Source organism: Rana temporaria, chromosome 8 (assembly GCF_905171775.1).
Source record: "Rana temporaria chromosome 8, aRanTem1.1, whole genome shotgun sequence".
Lineage (NCBI taxonomy): Eukaryota > Metazoa > Chordata > Amphibia > Anura > Ranidae > Rana > Rana temporaria.
In genome coordinates, this window is record NC_053496.1 from 185,476,085 (window position 1) to 185,499,836 (window position 23,752).

General features: G+C 43.8%; 1 protein-coding gene across 1 annotated transcript; it reads right to left on the minus strand.

The window, feature by feature from the left end:
• Positions 1–9,853: 9,853 nt before the first annotated feature.
• On the minus strand, positions 9,854–23,401 carry LOC120910623 (oocyte zinc finger protein XlCOF6-like). Its single transcript, XM_040322377.1, has 4 exons — positions 23,369–23,401; positions 21,820–22,790; positions 12,572–12,622; positions 9,854–11,661 (listed from the first exon to the last, which is right to left on the minus strand). Exons 2-4 carry the CDS (start codon positions 22,780–22,782, stop codon positions 10,297–10,299), a joined length of 2,379 nt encoding a protein of 792 aa, XP_040178311.1. The 5' UTR covers positions 22,783–22,790; positions 23,369–23,401; the 3' UTR covers positions 9,854–10,296.
• Positions 23,402–23,752: the final 351 nt, after the last annotated feature.

Here is a 23,752-nt window from a genome sequence, read left to right on the forward strand (position 1 = left end):
GCAGAAAGAGACGGAGGGTGATGGGAAAAACCTGTAGCCTTATGAAGAGAACCCTTCGGGTAAGGCCTGTAGCAAACTCAATTGGAGAACCCACCAATGGGGATCTCAAGAATAAGGGTCACCCAAATTGAGAATTTGAGAAGGGGTTAGTACTCCTTTTTGGTAAACCTCTCCACTGGGCAGATATAGTGGGTGGGCCTAGCCACTATATAACCTTATGTAGAAAAAGCCTGAGGGTGATGGGAAAAGCCTACCCCTGGTATACTGATATGTTAACCTGTAGCCTTAGGAAGAGAACCCTTCAGGGAAGGCCTGTAGCAAACTCAATTGGAGAACCATGGGGGACCACAAAAAAATAAGCGCAGGCTTGTCAAAAATAAGGGTCACCCAAATTGAGTATGTAAGCAGGGGTTGTACCCTTTTAGGGAAACGCCTCCTCTGGGCAGACATAGTGGGTGGGGCTTGTCTATCCTATAAAATCTTGATCTGGAACGTGGGGCAAAGAGTGATGGGCTAACCCTGGTATAATGATATTTAACCCTATAGCCTTAGGAATTGAACCCTTCGGGTTAGGCCTATAGCAGACTCAGTTGGAGAATCCACCTATGGGGGACCTCCAAAAATAAGGGTCACTGTTATTAGGGATTTGTATCCCTTTTAAGGAAACCCCACCCCTGGGCAGACATAGTGGGTGTGGCTAGTCTGCCCTATAAAATATTGAGGTGGGAAAGCTTGGGACAGTGGGTGTTGGGAAAAGCCTTCCCCTGGTCTACCGATATGTAAGCCTGTAGCCTTAGGCAGCAAACCCTTCAGGTTAGGCCTGTAGCAAACTCAATTGGAAAACCCACCTATAGGAACGTCAAATTGAGTATGTAATCAGGGATCTGTCCTCCTTTTAAGGAAACCCCTCCCCTGGGAAGACATAGTGGGTGGGGCCTAGTCCGTCCTATAAAATCTTGAGCTGGGAGAGAGTTGTAATCAAGATTTATAGTATAGACAAGTCCCACCCACTATGTCTGCCCAGAGGAGGTGTTTCCCTACAAAGGGTACAACCCCTGCTTACATACTCAGTTTGGGTGACCCTTATTTTTGAGGTCGCCCATTGGTGGGTTCTCCAGTTGAGTTTGCTACAGGCCTTACCCAAAGGGTTCTCTTCCTAAGGCTACATGCTTACATATCAGTATACCAGGGGTAGGCTTTTCCCATCACCCTCTGGCTTTATCTGCATAAGATTGCCCACCCACTATATCTGCCCAGTGGAGAGGTTTCCCAAAAAGGAGTACTAACCCCTTCTTACATTCTCAATTTGGGTGACCCTTATTGACCCAGATTGGTGGGTTCTCCAATTGAGTTTGCTACAGGCCTTACCTGAAGGGTTCTCTTCTTTAAGACTACAGGCTTTTCCCATCATCCTCCGGGTCTTTCTGCTCAAGATTATATAGAGGGTGATGGGAAAAGGCTGCTCCTGGTATACCGATATGTAAGCCTGTGGAAGTGAACCCTTCGGGGAAGGCCTGTAGCAGACTCGTTTGGACAACCCACCTATGGGGACCTCAAAAGGTAATGGAGGCACCTAAAAAAAATACGGGTCACCCAAATTGAGAATGTATGCAGGGATTTGTCCTCCTTTTTATGAAAAACCCCTCCCCTGGGAAGACATAGTGGGTGGGGCTAGTCCTCCTATAAAATCTTGAGCTGGTAGAGCCTGTGGTAGAGGGTGATGGGAAAAGGCTACTCCTGGTATACCGATATGTAAGCCTGAGGAAGTGAACCCTTCGGAGAAGGCCCGTAGCAGACTCGTTTGGACAACCCACCTATAGGAACCTCAAAGGGTAATGGAGGCACCTAAAAAAATACGGGTCAGCCAAATTGAGTATGTAAGCAGGGTTTTCTACCCCTTTTAAGGAACACCTCACCCGGGCAGACATAGTGAGTGGGCATAGTCTGTCCTATATAAACTTGAGCCAGAAGAACCAGAGGGTGATGGGAAAGGCTACTACTGGTATGTAAGCCTGAGGAAGTGAACCCTTCGTAGAAGGCCCGCAGCAGACTCGTTTGGACAACCCACCTATAGGAACCTCAAAAGGTAATAGAGGCACCTCAAAAATAAGGGTCAACCAAATTGAGTATGTAAGCAGGGTTTTCTACCCCTTTTAAGGAACACCTCACCCGGGCAGACATAGTGAGTGGGCATAGTCTGTCCTATATAAACTTAAGCCAGAAGAACCAGAGGGTGATGGAAAAGGCTACTACTGGTATGTAAACCCTTCGGAGAAGGCCCGTAGCAGACTCGTTTGGACAACCCACCTGTGGTGACCTCGAAAGGTAATGGAGGCCCCTGAGGGTGATGGGAAAAGGCTACCGCTGGTATGTAAGCCTGTAGCCTTCAGAAGAACCCTTTTCGGTAGGCCCGTAACAGACCCAGTTGGAGAACTCACCTATGGGGGACCGGCAGCGAGGACAGTGGAAGGGTTGAGCGGTTATCCTATTTTATGTTGGACTTGCACTGTGTCGAATATATCGAGGATATACTGTATATACATATTGGTTCTGGAGAAAAGGAGGTGAAACTCATCTTGTAAAGAACTTTTCATCGTACTTCCACGACAGTAAAACTGTTAAAAAGGTTGAATGTGTGGACATTCGTTCTTTCTGGAGGTGGGCCTCAGGCCCGTTGAATGTAAGTGACCAAAGATGGTGGAGTTTTCTCCCAGTTACAGATATGTGCATACCCGATCTCGTCCCTGAGGAAGAGGAAAATGGGAGGAGTCTCTGGCCAACATGGTTGTTGCTGGAGGCAAATCACGAGCCTGCTCACAAGTAGTCTACATATAGTTGCACCAGAATGAGCACCAAACGATCCAAGAGTAAATGAGCACAGAACTGACAGTCAACGTGTTTCAGGGCACCACAACACTTCTTCAGATGGCAGGAACATTTCATTTTTCATCTCTTGTTACAGTAGCACTGATACAATAAATCAGATTCCACCTTTTTTGGGTTCCCCTCTCATTAAAGTTGACCTACACCTGTGACACTTTTAAAAAAATAACACCTGTAATAAAATAGATAAGAGGGCTGCCATTGCTGGACCTCTTGATGAAAACACTAAAGGCCTGGCTATCAAGCTACCTTGCGGTTTCAATATTTTGAGTTAGTGAGCTCTCCACAAAGTGGTGGCACCTCGAAAATTCACCCAAATTAAGTAGTTGCACCAGAAAGAGTACCAAGCAAATGATCCAAGAGTCCAACAATGAGTTGTTGGCTCAGTAAATGACCACAGAACAGCCAACCTAACCACTAAATCATAGCTAGACTCTTGGGGCCAGATTCACAAATGAGATATGACGGCGTATCTACTGATACGCCGTTGTATCTCTGTTTCTAACTATGCGACTGATTCATAGGGCCAGATTCACGTAGCTCAGCGGATCTATAGATCCGCTCGATCTACGTGAATTAAGATCCGCTCCCGCAAGTTTAGGAGGCAAGTGGCTAATTCACAAACCACTTACCTCTAAACTTGCGACGGCGGATCCTAAGTCCCCCGGCGGAATTCAAATTCCGCGGCTAGGGGAGTGTACTATTTAAATCAGGCGCGTTCCCGCGCCGATTTAAATGCGCATGCGCCGTCCGGGATATTTCCCAGCGTGCATTGCTCCCACTGACGTCACTAGGACGTCAGTGGTTGCGACGTGAGCGGGACTTGCGACGCGCGTGTTCGTGAATCGGCGTACGCAAACGACGTAGGAAAATTCAAATTCGACACGGGAATGACGGCTATACTTAACATTGGCTGCGCCTGATAAAAGAAGGGGTAAGTATATGATGGGAAAACCGCTACGGAAACGACGTAAGAACACTGCGACGGGTCCGCGTACGTTCGTGAATTTCGCGTATCTCGCTGATTTACATATTATTCAGTGTAAATCAGCGGGAACGCCCCCGGCGCCATTTTTAAATCAAAAAAAAGATCCGACAGTGTAACACAGTGTAACACTGTCAGATCTTAGCCCTATCTATGCGTAACTGGTTCTATGAATCAGGCGCATAGATAGGACCAGTCTAAGTCAGAGATACGATGGTGTATCAGGAGATACACCGTCGTATCTCTTTGTGAATCTGGCCCATAGAATCAGTTACGCATAGCTAGCCCTAAGATCCGACAGGTGTAATTGAATTACACTGTCGGATCTTAAGAATGCAATTCTAGGCCGGCCGCTAGGTGGCGAGGCCATTGCGGCCGGCATAGAATATGCAAATGAAGACTTACGGCGATCCCCGAACGGCCCGTCGATCTAAATCTACGTCGTTTCCGTCGAGTTACGCCGCGTAAAACTAGGGCTTTAGCCCTAGTTCTCTTAAGCCATGGTAAGTATGGCCGTCGTTCCCGCGTCGAAATTTAAACATCAACGTCGTTTGCGTAAGACGTCCTTGAATGGCGCTGGACGCCTAAGGAAATGACGTCGGTGCGACGTCAGTTAGCGCAATGCACGTCGGGTAATTTACCCGACGGAGCACGCGCAGTACATCCGACGCGGGAGCGCGCCTAATTTAAATGGGACTCGCCCCATTCGATTGGGCCCGCCTTGCGCCGGACGGATTTAAGTTACACCGCTGCAAATTTCCAGGTAAGTGCTTTGTGGATCGGGCACTTAGGCAGAAAATTTGCGGCGGTGTAACTTAAAGCGGGGGTTCACCCGTACAATATACTTTTTCCCCTTAGATGGATGCTCATTTTGTCTAGGGGAATCGGCTAGTTGTTTTAAAATATGAGCAGTACTTACCGTTTACGAGATGCATCTTCTCCGCCGCTTCCGGGTAGACATAGTGAGTGGGCATAGTCTGTCCTATATAAACTTGAGCCAGAAGAACCTGAGGGTGATGAGAAAAGGCTACTACTGGTATGTAAACCCGAGGAAGTGAACCCTTCGGAGAAGGCACGTAGCAGACTTGTTTGGACAACCCACCTATAGGAACCTCAAAAGGTAATAGAGGCACCTCAAAAATAAGGGAGCGGGCGTTCCTATTTTGATTGACAGTCTTCCGAGAGGCTTCCGACGGTCGCATCCATCGCGTCACGATTTTCCGAAAGAAGCCGAACGTCGGTGCGCAGGCGCAGTATAGAGCCGCACCGACGTTCGGCTTCTTTCCGCTACTAGTGACGCGATGGATGCGACCGTCGGAAGACTGTCAATCAAGAAGGAACGCCTGCTCCCGAAGACCCATACCCGGAAGCGACGGAGAAGATGCATCTCGAAAACGGGTAAGTACAGATCATATTTTAAAACAACTAGCCGATTCCCCTAGACAAAACGAGCATGAAGCTAAGGGGAAAAGATAAAAAAATAAATAAATGGGTGAACTCCCGCTTTAAATCGGAAAAGTAAAGTTGCGCCCGCTGGTTGTGAATCTGGCCCTTGGTTCATTTGTTTGGCGCTCTTTCTGGTGTGACCGTTTTGCCCAGTTTAGTATTTGTTACTTAAAAATCTCCATAGGCGACGCTTTGAAAATTTTTACAGGTTACCAGTTTAGAGTTGCAGAGGAGGTCTAGTGCGAGAATGATTGCGCGCGCTCTAACGCACGCGGCGACACCTCACATGTGTGGTTTGAACGACCATTTAAAAAAGTGGGCGGGACAAGAAAACTTGAAGGATTTTCGGAAAGGAGGCACCCTAAAACCAGAAAGTACAGCAAGCATCGAGGATAACGGCTGAAGCGGGAGGAAAGAGGAGCTTTATGAACAACAAGAAGCAGCATCTGTGAGGTAAGTCTTTACTGAGGTCCACTTGTCTACCCGGGAAACTTTTGAATTTTTCCCAAAACGTACAAACAAATAAATTCTGCATTTTTTTTTTTTGCTAGAAAAGGTCTCAAACCCCACAAAACAAGTGTTTTCTGAAAGCCGAAACCCAAGATAAGGAATTTCCAAACTCCGCCCGCCAGCTGTTGCGGAACCACACGTCCCATGAGGCATTGTAAGACTCTGACATTCAGAGACGTGACTAGGCACGATGGGAATTGTAGTTCCTAAACAACTGGAGGGTCAAAGTTAGGTGACCCCCCTGCTCTAAAGAATAAAATGGCTGCAGTTTTATGGCGCACAATACTTGCGCAACTGTTTATCAAAACAACATTTTATATAAAAAATAAAAAAAAAAGCATATTTTCTGAAAACAATACACTAAAATTTGTTTTAGTGCACACAAACAATGATATAATACATTTTTTTAAATAAAAATATAAAAGATGGGGTTGCGTCGAGTAAAATTGATACCCAACATATCAAACCTGAAACGAAAAGAAAAAGACCCAAAATTTGCCCATAGGCGACTCTTGAAAAAAACTATTGAAAAAATATATATTTTTTTACAGATCATCAATTTAGAGTTAATCGCGAATTACGCCTCTAGAATTTTATTGCTCTTACGCCAACATTCAATGGCGATAAACTCACATGTGTGGCGCCCTACGTGTGTATTCAGGTGAGTGCCCAGGCCACGGGGGTGATTTAATTTTTTTTTATTATTTTTATTTATTTAATTTAATTACGTTTTAATTTTCTTATACTTTTTTTTTTATTGCTATCACAAGCGGGCTAATTCGATTTTTTTTTAATTATTAAATTACATTTCTTTATTTATTTTCATTTTTTTTTTGATTGCTATCACAAGCGGGCCAATTTAAAAAAAATGTAATTATTAAATTACATTTCTTTCTTTATTTTTATTTTTTTATTGATTGCTATCGCAAGCGGGCCAATTCAAATTGTTTTAATTATTAAATTACATTTCTTTATTTCAAATTTGTAATTGATTGCTATGGCAAGCGAGCTAATCAAAAAAAATTGAATTATTAAATTTCTTTATTTATTTTTATTAAATGCTATCACAAGCGGGCTAGTTAAAAAAACAATTATTATTAAATTACATTTCTTTATTTCAATTTTTTAATTGATTGCTATGGTAAGCGAGCTAATTAGAATTTTTTAAATTATTAAATTACATTTCTTTATTTTATTTTTTATTTTTTTATTGAATGCTATCACAAGCGGTCTAATTAGAATTGAATGCTATCACAAGCGGTCTAATTAGAATTTCTTTTAATTATTAAATTACATTTCTTTATTTCATTATTTATTTTTATTGAATGCTATCACAAGCGGGCCAATTCAAATTTTTTTAATTATTAAATTACATTTCTTTATTTATTTATTTTTATTGATTGCTATCACAAGCGGGCTAATTAGAATTGTTTTAATCATTAAATTACATTTCTTTATTTCAAATTTGTAATTGATTGCTATGGCAAGCGAGCTAATCCAAAAAATTTTTAATTATTACATTTATTTATTTATTTTTATTGAATGCTATCACAAGCGGGCTAATTAAAAAAAAAAATTATTAAATTACATTTCTTTATTTCAATTTTTTAATTGATTGCTATGGTTAAATTACATTTCTTTATTTTATTTTTTATTTTTTTATTGAATGCTATCACAAGCGGTCTAATTAGATTTTTTTGTAATTATTAAATTACATTTCTTTATTTTATTTATTTTTATCGAATGCTATCACAAGCGGGCTAATTAAAGAAATTGTAATTATTAAATTACATTTCTTTATTTCAATTATTTAATTTATTGCTATGGCAAGCGGGCTAATTTGAATTTTTTAATTATTAAATTACATATCTTTTTTTTTATTGATTGCTATCACAAGCGGGCTAATTAGAATTTTTTAAATTATTAAATTATATTTCTTTATTTATTTATTTTATTGAATGCTATCACAAGCGGGCGAATTAGAATTTTTTTAATTATTAAATTACATTTCTTTATTTATTTATTTATTTTTATTGAATGCTATCACAAGCGGGCTAATTCTAATTTTTTTAATTATTAAATTACATTTCTTTATTTCAATTTTTTAATTGAATGCTATCACAAGCGGGCTAATTTGAATTTTTTTAATTATTAAATAAAACATTTTTTTTTTACGCACTTTCATTTTTTTATATGTAACTTTATTGTTATCTCAAGGGGGCGGACAAGCCCATGAATGTGATTTTTTTTTCATGCTTTTTGCAGAAACGCAGGACATTATTTTTAACATGGGTTCTATGCATTTTTGTGCCTCTGCGTTTTTTGGAAAAGGGTCAGGGACTTTTTTAAATGCAAAATGCTGCTTTCAATGGAGAAGCTTCAGAAAAACGTGTAGTGCATTTTTACCGCAATTTGCGTATATAAATCTGCCCAACAACTAATTTGCCCAAAAAAATAGGAAAAAAAAACCTGCAAATCGATGTAAAAAAAAACACGCCAAAAAAAAAAACACTGCAGAAACGCTCAAAAGCAACATGCGTACATGTGAATGGAGCTTAAGACCCCCCCCCCCCCCCAATGTCTTCCCCACCGTCCATTTTAGCTAGCCAAGCACAAATGATGCATCCTAGCCTACTATAGCCTGGGAACGACAGCTGCGAACCTGGAAGTGACAAAGTCCTTGTTGCTTCCAGGTTCTCCTATGGCAGAGGAAATCAGGGGATTGGATGTTCCCCAATCTCCTCCTGATTGGCATCCTGAAGACGTTTACCTTGACAGTGGGACAGGCCATTCAATAGGCTGTAAAAGTGATCGGGTGGCTCCAAAGCCTTCCGGACCGCTTTTACACGACAACCGAGAGTCGGCTGCACCGGTGGCCCTGAGCCTGCTTTGACACCTTGACTACCAGGGCGTTTATAAATGTAGTTTGGTGGAACGAAGGGTCAGTCTCCACGCTAAGCCCATCAAAGAAGCCCTTTAATGAACATCAAGTACAAGGCGAACATCTCTAGGCTGACAGATCGGAAAGGAACTAATCAGAGTCCTACCTGGCCGTTCCATCCCTTGTTGGGAGATATCTGACCGGGTTTAGAATATCACCTCATTCATGAAGTATAGAGTAGGTACCGAGAAAATAACCCAACAATAAGGTCCAACAAGGGATGGAATGGCCAGGTAGCACTCTGACTAGTTCCATTCCATTCCTTGTTGGATCTTATTGTTGGGTTATTTGCTCGGTATCTACTCTATACTTCATGAATGAGGTGATATCCTAAACCCCGTCAGATATCTCCCACCACGAATCAAAGGGTTAGCTTAGTGGTGGGAGATATCTGACGGGGTTTGGGATATCACCTTATTCATGACGTATAGAGCAGATACCGAGAAAAAGCATCAAATGACCCAACAATAAGGTCCAACAAGGGATGGAATGGAACTAATCAGAGTGCTACCTGGCCATTCCATCCCTTGATGGACCTTATTGTTGGGTCATTTGATGCTCTTTCTCGGTATCTGCTCTATACGTCATAAATGAGGTGATATCCTAAAACCCATCAGATATCTCCCACCACGAATCAAAGGGTTAGCTTAGTGGTGGGAGATATCTGATGGGGTTTAGGATATCACCTCAATGATGACGTATAGGGCAGATACCGAGCAAAAGCATCAAATAACCCAACAATAAGGTCCAACAAGGGATGGAATGGCCAGGTAGGCCTCTGATTAGTTCCATTCCATCCCTTGTTGGACCTTATTGTTGGGTCATTTGATGCTTTTTCTCGGTATCTGCTCGATACTTCATCAATGAGGTGATATCCTAAACCCCGTCAGATATCCCCCACCACGAATCAAAGGGTTAGCTTAGTGGTGGGAGATATCTGATGGGGTTTAGGATATCACCTCAATGATGACGTATAGGGCAGATACCGAGCAAAAGCATCAAATAACCCAACAATAAGGTCCAACAAGGGATGGAATGGCCAGGTAGGCCTCTGATTAGTTCCATTCCATCCCTTGTTGGATCTTATTGTTGAGTTATTTGATACTTTTGCTCAGTATGTGCCCTATACTTCATGGATGAAAGCTAACCCTTTGATTCGTGGTATGAGATATCTGATGGGGTTTATAAGATCCAACAAGGGATGGAATGGCCAAGTAGGACTCTGATTAGTTCCATTCCACCCCTTGTTGGAATGGCCATGTAGGACTCTGATTAGCCAGTCCATGGGTGGTAAAGAAGGATGGTTTCCCATTGTCCAGGACAGGTAGTCTCTTGGACCTTACCAAACCTTTTTTTCTCAGAACTTGAGTTTAAACTCTACAAACAAGGTTCTCTACTTTCGTAACTTCATTAAGAAATGATGAAAAAATGGCAATGGTCGCATCTTCAAGTTTTCTGCCTGGCTTTCCTCAGGACAAGGTCCCTCCGGCCTACCTCATGGAGGTCCGGTCATGCAAACATTTTAAGACGCTCAGTTGCCTATTAACGCCGATTCTTCCTCGTGAATAAGCTGTGCATGGTCCACCACACCTGTATGGTTTATGGTGGCCAATGAACCAGTCTGTCCATAGATTGGAAGGGGATCATTGGGGCTCTCACAGGAGCTGTTCTCAATCGCGGCTGGAGGTTGCCACGCCCCCGTTGTGTGGGAGTTTAGATGACTGGAAAGGTGGGACTTCTGTGAAAAACATTTCCCACACTCAGGGCAGGAAAACGGCTTCTCCCCCGTGTGGGACCTCTGATGTCGATTAAGGTCTGATTTATTGTTGTAACACTTCCCGCACTCAGGGCAAGAATACATCTTCTCCCCCGTGTGATTTCTATGATGTCTGTGAAGATAGGACTTCTCCGAAAAACATTTCCCGCACTCAAAACAGGAATACGGTTTCTCCCCCGTGTGAGATCGTTGATGTATGACGAGCTCTGATCGCCGTGGATAACATTTCCCGCACTCAAGGCAGGAATACGGCTTCTCCCCCGTGTGGGACCTCTGATGTGTAACGAGATGCGATTTCCATGGATAGCTTTTCCCGCACTCAGAGCAGGAATACATCTTCTCGCCTGTGTGGGAACGCTGATGTACAAGAAGAGAGGACTTCTGAAAAAAAGATTTCTCGCACTCAGGGCAGGAATACGGCTTCCCACCAATGTGCGACTTTTGATGTCTGATAAGCGTCGATTTTAGCGCATAACATTGTCCACAGTCAGGGCAGGAATACGGCCTCTCCCCTGTGTGAGATCTTTCATGTACAATAAGTTGTGATTTCTGTGTGTAACTTTTCCCACACTCAAGGCAGGAAAAAGGCTTCTCCGACGTGTGCAACCGCTCATGTCTGGAAAGAGAGGTCTTCTCTGAAAAACATTTCCCACATTCGGAACAGGAATACGGCTTCTCTCCTGTGTGCAGTCTCTGATGTCTGTAAAGATGGGAGTTCTCTGAAAAACATTTCCCGCACTCAGGGCAGGAATACGGCTTCTCACCCGTGTGAGTTCTTTGATGTTTAACAAGTTCTGATTTCCGTGGAAAACATTTCCCACACTCAGGGCAGGAATGAAGCTTCTTCCCCATGTGAGATCTCTGATGTACAGTAAGACTGAATTCGGAGCTAAAACTTTCCCCACATTTAGGCCAGGTACATATCTCCTCCCCCTGAATTCCGGCACCACCCCTCACAGTACAAGGTTGCTTAGAGGGATTCCATAGTCTATGCACACTGAGAAGTCCACCGTATTTAGTTGAGGTAATTATCATTTCTCCTGCACAATCTCCTGTGATGTCCTCATCTTCCATTTTACAACCTGGAGATAAAGTGAGACGATCCTTTGAGGGTTTCTCCATGGCGTGTCCTGGAAAAATAGAAAAACATCATCAATAGATATGAGAGGGTTAGTTCACTTCCATCAAGATTCCATCTGGATCAGGTAGATATGAGTGAGGAGATGTTCTCTGTGGAGGTCCCAACCAGCTGGGACTCTTCCCCCCCATCAAAGAACCTTTGGTCCTCCTCCCAGATCACTTCTACATTTACCCAGCCTTGTGAGAAGAGCAGGAGCCAATGGGGGCTGGGAGGGGCGTGCTCTATGCACAACCACAAGCCTAGGCACTGGGTCATGCGATCTCTGATAGACAAGAGGGTCAAAGTTCACACTTGTAGACCCTTTACAATAGAACAAGTGGCCATAGACCTAGGCTTCTGGTGATATGCAGCACTGGGGGGAGCTTGCAGCAGCATTTTCACCTGGAAAGATAAGTGTTTCAGTCTTTATGTTACTCTTTACTTTTCATCCCGATAGCATTTTATGGAAACATTTAGCTAGAAGTTTGTTGGAAGAAGAAGGACCAACCTAAGAAAGGCTCAATCTGTGTTATCATTTCTGTGCTACTGTAACTAGGAGTGACACACAACCTAATACTGCCAGCTGCCCTTTGTCGGGGGTCTGATCCGACTTCTTTTGCTTTCTTTTTATACTTGTCTGAAAAACTACAATAAAATCTTATTGAACCTAATACTGCCAGCTGAACCCCAGGACGGGTATCACTACAGGGAGGTGACCATTATCAACCTATTATTGGCTGATATCACTCAGCTCCCGTCCTACTCTGGACCAATCAGTGAGCAGTAACAGAGCAGAGATAAGAGAAGAATATATTATGGGTCACCTGTGCTGATCTCTGTAGGAGTGTCCTCCTCTATGAATGTCCTCGTCATTCCAGCATCCTCCGTATATTGCTGATCATCCCTCACATACGTCTCTTCTCCTTCACCCTCAACTTTTACGATAATCAGATCTTCACCCTAAACCAACAGAATGGCAGAAAATAACATCTGTAACATAGAAGTATTTATGATGTGAGATCACATAGAAAATATCATCTTGTAGAGTCCACACATCATCTCCACATGTCAGAGTGTTCAATCACTTTATGTTCCCGACCCTCAACTCCACCTACCTGATGATGGTGAGGGAGGGTGTGACCTTCCTGTGTGGAATCCCGGGAATACAGAGGACAGGGACATCTCTCTGGTGGGTTCCTGGTATTAGGTGGCTCCATCATATCCTTGTGTCCTTCTAAAAACTCCTCCATCACACCATACTCCTCATCCTCCTCTTTATATTCTTCTTTAACAATAATATTATAATCCCCGAGGATTCCACTCTGAATATATAATAATATATTGATTGTAACAAACATGCTTGGACTGTATATAAATCATAACTACCAATAATTGTTCCTCATCTACCTGATGATGGTGGGGGATGGTGTGACCTTCCTGTGTGGAATCCCGGGAATACAGAGGACGGGGACATCTCTTTCGTACGTTTCTAGTTTTAGGTGGCTCCATCATATCCTTGTGTCCTGAAATGTCTTCCATCACTCCATACTCCTCATCTTTATACTCTTCTTTAACAACAATATTATCATCCCCGAAGTTTCCACTCTAAATATATAATAAAACAATCAATATAATAAACATGTTTGTGTATAAATCATAACTACCAATAATTGTTCCTCATCTACCTGATGATGGTGGGGGATGGTATGACCTTCCTGTGTGGAATCCCGGGAATACAGAGGACGGGGACATCTCTCTGGTGGGTTCCCATTACTGGATCCATCTGTAGGAAACACACACACTGACTGAATACATTGTTTCTATGTGATTATCAGATGATGGGGGATCTAGGTGGAGCCTCCGTACTGCTCTCTCCTTTACAATAAAGTCTCCTCTTACCCGGTGATGTGAGGGGCGGCTGATTCTCCATCATGACGTCCTTGTAGAGATCCTTGTGTCCTTCTAAATACTCCTCCTCCTCCATGGAACAGAATGGCCGGTATGTTTTCCTCAGATGTGTTGATTTTCCACCAACGACCTTCTCAGTGTATCAGTCTTTCCTAAGAGAAATGATAAAACTTGTATTACATGCGGGGGATGGAGGATTCATGTAGATGTAGATTCCATTATGGTTGTCTTTATTATATGAACTTTGGTTAGGAAGAAAATATCTATTCCACTACTCTACATATGTTTATCATCATCTGCTGGAGATAAAAGACGTCATAGTGACTATGGAGGAAGAGGACGGACATGACGGGGGTTACTGGGTGTAAATAGAAAATAAAATCTTATTACCTCCTCTGCTGCCACTTCAAGCAATGTCTCCTCTCTACTTCTTCCCAACTTACCTCTCACCCGGAACTTCCTGTCTGTACCTGACATCACTTCCTGTCTTCCATAGAGACTTACTGTCGGGGGAGAAGTGAAATCACCATCTTGTGGAGCTCAGAGAAACTGCGGCCCCGAGAACCATCTTGTAGTCTGAACACGGCCTTGTGCTGTGTGTGTGTGTTTGTACTATTAGGTGGATTCAGATAGACTTAGGCTGGCGTATCAGTAGATACGCCAGCCTAAGTCTGAATTTGCACCGGCGCTAATTTAAGCGTATTCTGGAAACCAGATACGCTTAAATTAGGCTCAGATACGAGCGGCGTAAGTGTCTTACACCGTCGTATCCTAAAGTGTAATTTTTAGGCTGACCGCTAGGTGGCGCTTCCATTGCGGTCATCGTAGAATATGTAAATCACTAGATACGCCTATTCACGAATGTACGCCCGGCCGACGCAGTACAGATACGCCGTTTACGTAACACATTATCAGGCCTAAAGTTATTCCATCAAATAGCTGGAATAGTAATGTTAAGTATGGCCGTCGTTCCCGCGTCGAAATTCGAAAATTTTACGTTGTTTGCGTAAGTCGTCCGTGAATAGGGATTTACGTAATTTACATCCACATAGTTACATAGTTACATAGTTAGTCAGGTTGAAAAAAGACACAAGTCCATCCAGTTCAACCACAAAAAATAAAAAAAACAAAAATAAAAAACACAGTAAAATCCTATACACCCAACTCCATTCCCACAGTTGATCCACGTCGAAACCAATAGGACCGTGCGGCGTACTTTGCCGCAATGCACACTGGGATATGTAGGCGGACGGCGCATGTGCCGTTCGTAAAATACGTCAATCACGTAAGGTCATCCCCCCATTACCATAAAACATGCCCCCTCAGCTAAATTTGAATTAGGCACCATTACGCCCGCCAGATTTACGCTACGCCGCCGTAACTTAGCAGGCAAGTACTTTGTGAATCATGTACTTGCCTCGCTAACTTACGGCGGCGTAGTGTAAACACGATACACTACGCCGTCGCAAAGTTAGGGCGGACTTTCTGAATCCAGCTATATATATATATATCCTTATAGATGGGGTCATCTCCACTCCCCAAGGGGGAGAGAAATACATGTAGCACTACCCCCGAAGGAGCTGCTGTTTTAGATTTGGGCCTGCACGTTACCTCACTATTCGTTGTCTAGGGGATGAGATTCTATAGAAACCTCAATGTCCACACAAGTTGTAAATCCTTTCTGGTTAAGCTTTATTTCGCACAAACTTGTACAGGTAGAGGGATGGAGGGTCAGGGGAAGGTTCAGGCACTCGATGCAGATCACTGGGGAACTTTTATACTTCAAAAAAGAGTCACACGCACCACTTTCCTCCAAGTGGGTACTGTTCACCCGGGTAGGCCCAGAGCATTTTTTCCTCAGAAAATAGGTGCAGGAACTCAACCACGACCCCGTTCAGATTTCACAAACAGTAGAAGGGTCTTAAATGGGCATTAAATACCAGGATTGCATTACATACAGAGTGCAGAGTTCAGGGGGTTACACACAGAGTGCAGAGCTGTCACTTGCAAACACAGAAACCAGACTTCAGTGTTTACAAGTGATTGTGGTGAGCAGGAACCAAAGTGTCTGAGCCAGAGGTGGTGGAACTGAGGGCCAGATCCTCAAAAGGGATACGCCGGCGTATCTACTGATACGCCGCCGTATCCCTGTTTCTATCTTTGGAACTGATCCACAGAATCAGTTTCCAATAGATAGGCAGAAGATTCGACATGTGTAAGGGACTTACACTGCCAGATCTTAGGATGCAGTACCTCGGCCGCCGCTGGGGGCATTTCTCGTCGAAATGCCGCTTCGGGTATGCAAATTATCACTTACGGAGATCCACAAAGCTTTTACGCTTTGTTTTTTCTCCGTAAGTATTAGTTTGCAAACGCAAAATTAGGGCTGCTTTTACAAAGTGTAAACTGTTTACATCTTGTAAAAGTAGACCCTTCTTTCCCGCGACGCTGTTATTTATTTATTTTTCCCGCCGTATCTTTTTTTTTTCCCGACGCAACTTTTTTTACCCGGCGCGATTCACAAAACTCGGCGTAACATAATTTCGCACAATGCACGTCTGGAAAATGACGTCGGGAGCATGCGCAGTACGTCCGGCGCGGGAGCGCGCCTAATTTAAATGGGACTCGCCCCATTAAATTAGGAACGCCTTGCGCTGGACGGATTTAAGTTACACCGCTGCAAATTTCCAGGTTAGTGCTTTGTGGATCGGGCACTAACTTGGGAAATTTGCGGCGGTGTAACTTAAATGGGAAAAGTTAAGTTACGCCGCCTGGCTGTGGATCTGGCCCTGAGTTCCCCCAAGTTCCCTCTGAAAAAAAGCCCTGGATAGGCCCCTCTCACTGGCTGCAGGCATCATTCAGATATCGCCGCACAAAGTCCAGGACGTCATATGACATCCACCCGAGATGGGAGATCCCCTTTGTGGACGTCATACGAGGGTGTGCGGTATTGAAGTGGTTAATCTTTTTGGCAGGCGTTGGAATAGTGCCAAGTGATATAGGCCAGTTAGAAATTGGTGATATAGATGTAATTTTACAGATTAAAAGAACTTCAGTCTTAGCAGTGTTAATACCAAGTCCACTGGTAAGCATCCATTGATGTATTTCGGCTAAACAAAGTTGGAGTTTCAATTGCATGTCTGTACCACTAGCCATATCTACCAGAATTTGTGTGTCATCCGCGTAAATTCGCATTCTTCAACCTCTGTCTGCAGAGGACACATAAAGGGAAGTTTGTCTGATGCTTCACTCAGGGTGCTGGTTGCTAGGCATGGTGGGCCTGGATGATTGCAAAAAATTGGGCGCCAGTCACTTTTAGACTGAACAAAAATGAGTTTATTGCTCACAATGACAAAATGTAGGGCACAGACACCCTAAGGCAGCAGGCAAACAGACCCACAGAATCCTTCGACAATAACAGGTAGACAGCAGTATAGAACAAGGGCCTTAGGCCTGCACCCAACATTGTGTACCTACTCAGCAACTACGTAGCTGTCTCCTATAGCAACCAATAACTCACAGCACTGAGCAGGGATTCTTTGGGTGAGTCCATCTTGACACTTTCACAGGCTCCTCACTAGTGTTGCTCACGAATATTCGTATTGCGAATATTCGGCTCGAATATGGCATATTCGAGTATTCGCGAATATATCGTATTTCGCGGCCAATATTCGCTATTCCGAATATTCGCATTTTTTCAATTTTATTTTTAAAACAGATCACATCCTAGTGATCTCCATCGACGTCTAAAAGCATTGCTGGTATGATTAGAGACACTGGGCCGAGTAGCTGAAGCGATCATTTTATATTGCCGAATATTCACAATGCGAATATTCGGCAACAGGAATATTGCGCGATTATTTTCTCCGCCCTTCTTTTGCATCAGAGCCAATCAGAGTTCTCCTACCACAGTTGTCGAAATTCCGCAATCAATTTCGCATTCGCATTTGCGAAATTTCGATAATATATCACGAATATTCGATTTCAGCATGAGCCAATCAGAGTTCTCCTACCGCACTTGTCGAAATTTCGCAATTATTTTCGCATTCGCAATAGCGAAATTTCGCAAAAATTTCATTTGGATAAAATATCACGAATATTCGATTTTAGCGAATATTCGGCTATATATTCGTGATATATCGCGAAATCGAATATGGCGTATTCCGCTCAACACTACTCCTCACAGTCCCCAGCTCATGGAAGAGTCACTTTACGTATTTAATCTCAGAACTCCTAATGCCTCCAGACAACAAACAGGCTCTCTCCGGCGGAAACTCGAGAACATGGCTAGGCCTGATGCCGCGTACACACGATTATTTTTCAGCATGAAAAAAACATCGTTTTTCAAAAATGTAATTTAACATGATCGTCTGTGGGCTTCACATCATTTTTCGGCTTATGAAAAACGACAATTTTTTTTTTTCGAGCATGCTGCATTTTTTAACAACGTTTTAAACAATGTCGTTTTTCGGGTTGTAAAAATGGATCGTGTGTGGGCCTAAAACGACATTAAAAACCCGCACATGCTCAGAAGCTATGAGACGGGAGTGCTCGTAGCGTTCATAATGGAGTAAGCACATTCATCACGCTGTAACAGACAGAAAAGCGCGAATCGTGTTTTACTAACACGGAATCAGCTAAAGCAGCCCCAAGGGTGCCGTCATCCGCACGGAACTTCCCCTTTATAGTGCCGTCGTACGTGTTGTACGTCACCGCGCTTTGCTAGAGCATTTTTAAAAAACGATGGTGTGTGGGCAACGTCGTTTTAATGATGAAGTTGGAAAAACTTAGTTTTTTCTACATGCCGAAAAATTTCGTTTTTTTTTTCATGACGAAAATTTATCGTGTGTACGCGGCTTCAGGCCGACCGAACTCAGCTGTTCCTCACACATCCACACCCTGACCAAGGTCTGGATGGGAGGACCCTGTTCACGTAACCTCCCCATATATATATATATATATTATATACACTCTCCCAGCATGTATTAGTGGCCATGAAGCTCCTACTGATTGGCTGAGAGAAGTATGCATATTCATGACCTAGCTTTACTGCAGCTCATAATACTAATGCCAAAGGTAACAGTGCCACTTGCCACCCATAGCCTGCCACCAGATGCAGTGCCACTTGCCACCCATAGCCTGCCACCAGATGCAGTGCCGCTTGCCACCCATAGCCTGCCACCAGATTCAGTGCTGCTGTCACTCCCTCTGCACAGAAGTATAGGAGTGGAGTCACTATCTGGAGAGTAAACATCACACTAGTCCCTGTTGCTTTCTGCTGGGTGCTGAAGAAGGAGATTCCGAGGTGGGTGGGGACAGCAGTGCTGCACTAGGCGCAGGCCTCGCTCCCGTTCTCACTAAATTGTCACTGGTTGCAAGATGCCAGGCAGAGCCGGTCCTGGCAACCAGTTCCGGAAATGTAATTAGTAGGGGGTGGCTGTGTCCTCTTTTTCATTCCGGGACACTGTATTGTCCCGGAATGAAGTTGTCCGGGACCCAGGACAGACATGTCAATTGCGGGACAGTCCCGGGCAATCCGGGACATGTGGTCACCCTATCAGCCACGTGTTTTCTGAGGTGTAGATCAAGGTGAGCTTCCTCCCAGTGTGAGATCTCTGATGTACGGCAACATATGATCCATATAGAAGACATTTCCCACACTCAGGAAGGGTGGTGTGAGTTCTCTGATGTTTGGTAAGACAAGACTTCAATGAAAAACATTTCCTGCATTCAGGACTGGAATATGGCTTCCCACCTGAAGAAACATTTCCTGCACTCAGGGCATGAAAACACATCATATCTGATGTAAAGGAAGATTGTGGTGTAAAAAAAACACACTCCACACCTAGGGGATACCAGCCTTGCATCAATTAGAAAGGAAAAGTATTGTAGAAGATGGGCTTTTAAATGGTAGTCCCCATGGTCGAGATAAAACATATATGTACACCAATCATAATTATAAAGATAAAAAAGTTGAATTTATTAATACATCTAGTGTTCATAAAAAAGTCGCATGGCTTGTACGGGATCTGCCAACATGTTTCGTGAGCATTACCGCTTCTTCAAGGCTTAATCCTCCATATGTGAATCAAAAAACATCAGGGATATATACAAACAAGACATAGTTAGTCATTTCATATTAACATGCAAACAACAAATAAAACAAAATAACAGAAAAAGTCAATGCCCATAACTATTCACCCCCCCTAAAGTTAATAATTTGTAGAGACACCTTTTACAGCTATCACAGCTCCAAGTCTCTTTGGATAAGTCTCTATGATCTTGCCACATCTTACCACTGGGATTTTTGCCCGTTCCTCCTCCTTGCAAAACTGCTCCGGCTCCTTCAAGTTGGACGGTTTGCACTTGTGAACAGCAATCTTTAAGTCTGACCACATATTTTCTATTGGATTGAGGTCTGGGCTTTGACGAGGCCATTCCAACACGTTTACATATTTCCCCTTAAACCACTCAAGTGTTGCTTTAGCAGTTTGTTTTGGGTCATTGTCCTGCTGGAAGGTGAACCTCCATCCTCATCTCAAATCACACACAGAGATCTACAGGTTTTGCCCAAGAATATCCCTGTATTTATCACCATCCATCTTTCCCTCAACTCTGACCAGTTTCCCAGTCCCGACTGCTGAAAAACATTCCCACAGCATGATGCTGCCACCACCATGTTTCACGGTGGGGATGGTGTTCTTTGGGTGATGTGATGTGTTGGGTTTGCGCCAGACATAGCTTTTTCTTTGATGGCCAAAAAGTAAAATTTTTGTCTCATCAGACAAGAGAACCTTCCTCCATACATTTTGGGAGTCTCCCACATGCCTTTTTCGCAAACTCAAAACTTGCCATTTTGTTTTTTGTTGAAAGTAATGGCTTTTTTCTGGCCACTCTGTCATAAACCCCAACTCTATGGAGCGTACGGCTTATTGTCATCCTATGTACAGATACTTCAGTCTCTGCTGTGGAACTCTGCAGCTCCTCCAGGGTTACCTTCAGTCTCTGTGCTGCCTCTCTGATTAATGTCCTCCTTGCCCGATCCATGAGTTTTGGTGGGTGTGCGGCCGTCTCTTGGCAGGTTTGCCATTGTGCTGTATATATATATATATGTTTGATTGTATGGTAATATGAAATGACTAACTAGGTCTTGTTTGTATCTATACTAGGGTTAGGGAAAAAATCGATTTGAATCTGGAATCGAGTTGGGAGGACCAATCGATTCAGATTTTGGCCAAATCGACTTTTTAGATTTTTTTTTCATAGGACTGGCGGTCCGCGGACTAGGCCGAAGCTGCAGCCTCGCCTAAAAAATCCTGCCCGCAGCTCGCCGCAATTAGGGGAAATAGGCCGCGAGGTCGGACGCGGTAGACTAGGATGGCGGCGAGCTGTGGGCAGGATTTTTTAGGCGAGGCCGCGGCTTCGGCCTAGTCCGTGGCCTTTTCCCAGGATCGCAGCGAGCTGCGGGCAGAATTTTTTAGGCGAGGCCGCGGCTTCGGCCTAGTCCACTGCCTTTTCCCAGGATCGCGGCGGACTAGGCCGAAGCCACGGCCTCGCCTGCAGCTCCTTAGGACCGGCACGGTGTCCATCAGAAGAAAAAAAAACTTGATTGGGGGGCAAAATCGCCCAGTTTTAATCTCCACCAGATGTTTTGTGATTCACATATGGAGGATTGAGCCTTGAAGAAGCGGTAATGCCTGCGAAACATGTTGGCAGATCCCGTACAATTCATGTGATATCATATCTGTTACTTTTCTGATGTGTTCTCTACATATATTTGGGCTTTAGGTGCCCTTTTTGCCTTCTTTTTTTTTTATAAACACTAGATGTATTAATAAATTAAACTTTTGTATCTTTATAATTATGATTGGTGTATATGTTTTATCTCAACCATGGGGACTACCATTTGAAAAGCCCATTTTCTACCATACTTTTCCTTTCTCTTTAGAAGCCTCTTTAGGCTTCTCATCTGTGAGGGACCTCCGATGTTTGTAGAGATGGTACTGTGAAAAAGATGTTCTGCTCTACGGGGCGGAATACAGCTTCTCCCCCCGTGTGAGATCTTTGATTTACAACAAGGTATGGTTTCTATGGAGGACATTCCCCGCACTCAGGGCAGAAATACGGCTTCTCCCACCATTGTGAGATCTTTGATTTACAACAAGGTCTGGTTTCGGTTGGAAATATTTCCTTCACATTTGGCTTCTAGCTCGTGTGCAGTCTCCGATATCTAAAAAAAACTGGGTTCATCTGAAAAATGGCCCCTCCCCTATGTGAGAACTTTGATGTTTAAGAAGGTTTGTTTTATGCATATAACATTTCCCGCACTCTGAACAGGTATAGGGCTTCTCGCCATTGTGGGATCTCTGGTGTCTGGAAAGACTGAACTTCCCTGAAAATGTTTTTCCGCACTCTGGGCAGGAATACGGCTTCTCCCCAGTGTGAGATCTCTGGTGTTTAACAAGGTCTGTTTTATGCATATAACATTTCCCACACTCTGGACAGGCATGGGGCTTCTCGCCAGTGTGAGACCTCTGATGTCTGGAAAGACTGGACCTTTCGGAAAAACATTTCCCGCACTCAGGGCAGGAATGCAATTTCTCCCCCGTGTGAGATCTCTGATGTTTAACAAGGTCCGATTTATTTGAACAACGTTTCTCGCACTCGGGGCAGGAATATGGCTTTTCCCCCGTGTGGGATCTCTGATGTATAACAAGTACTGATTTCTGTGTAAAACATTTTCCGCACTCGGAGCAGGAATACGGCTTCTCACCCGTGTGAGACTTCTGATGTGTGAAAAGATGGAACTTCTGTGAAAAACATTTCCCGCACTCAGGGCAGGAATACGGCTTCTCGCCCGTGTGTAATCTCAGATGTCTGTAAAGATTGGACACCTGTGAAAAAGTTTTCCCACATTCATGACAAGAATAAAGCTTTGCACCCATGTGAGATCTGTGAGGTCTAAGTTCAGAGCTAGAACTTTCCCCAGAAACGGGACAGGGAAATTTCCCCTCCCCCTGAATCCCGGCACCACCCCTCAGAGTACGAGGTTCCTCAGAATCGGAGGGATTCCATGGTCTATCCACACTGTGAAGTCCTCCATCCATAGTGGAGATCAATGTCTTTTCTCCTCCACAATCTCCTGTGATGTCCTCATCTTCCATTTTACAACCTGGAGATAAAGCGAGACGATCCTTTGATGGTTTCTCCATGGCGTGTCCTGGAAAAAAAAAGATGATCAATAGATTTGAGATTTGTATAGAATAAGTGACCATAGGCCTGGGTTAGTATTTTCACCTAATGCTGCTACTGAGAAGAGCTCCACTTCTCTGGTACAGATACTGGAATGTTTACTCTGCTCAGGCGATTGTCCTTGAACTGACCCTACTCATCAGGAACCTTTCGCTGCACTATTCACTCTCCCTAACAAGCGGGGTCTGTGTCCCTGACCTACCACATGCTCCAGGCATGGCCAAATGACGCAGTGACCCTATTTTATAGAATTCCATGTGAAGATGGAAGCCAAAGGTCACCAGAGGTTGCAGCATCCAATCAAAAATCTGTCTGCTGGTTGCCTGCATTCTCCACCAAAAAAATCTGTCTGCTCTAAGACATCAATCAATAAAGCCCATGAGGTGACATATCCCTCAACAGACTCATCCCTATGTATAATGGCACAGTTCCGTCTACTGGACAGAGGGAGCCCTGCACTTGCCTACATGTGTTCTGAAACATACTCTGGACCAATCAGTGTGCAGTAACAGAGCAGAGAGAAGAGAAGAATATATTATGGGTCACCTGTGCTGATCTCTGTAGGAGTGTCCTCCTCTATGAATGTCCTCGTCATTCCAGCCTCCTCCATAGATTGCTGATCATCCCTCACATACGTCTCTTCTACGTCACACTCAGTTTTTATGATCATCAGATCTTCACCCTAAACCAACAGAATGGCAGAAAATAACATCTGTAACATAGAAGTATTTATGATGTGAGATCACATAGAAAATATCATCTTGTAGAGTCCACACATCGTCTCCACATGTCAGAGTGTTCAATCACTTTATGTTCCCGACCCTCAACTCCACCTACCTGATGATGGTGGGGGATGGTGTGACCTTCCTGTGTGGAATCCCTGGAGTACAGAGGGCGGGGACAGCTCTCTGGTGGGTTCCTGGAATTAGG

Bases quoted from the DNA above. Each gene is read 5' to 3' on its own strand.
- LOC120910623 (XM_040322377.1), bottom strand. From the start codon at position 22,782: ATGGAGAAACCATCAAAGGATCGTCTCGCTTTATCTCCAGGTTGTAAA. The intron at 12,623-21,819 runs TGAACCCAGTTT...CTGTTGGTTTAG, and splicing joins GGGAGGGGCCATTTTTCAGA to GGTGAAGATCTGATTATCGT. The intron at 11,662-12,571 runs GTGAGGGATGAT...GGACACGCCATG, and splicing joins GTGAAGGAGAAGAGACGTAT to GAGAAACCCTCAAAGGATCG.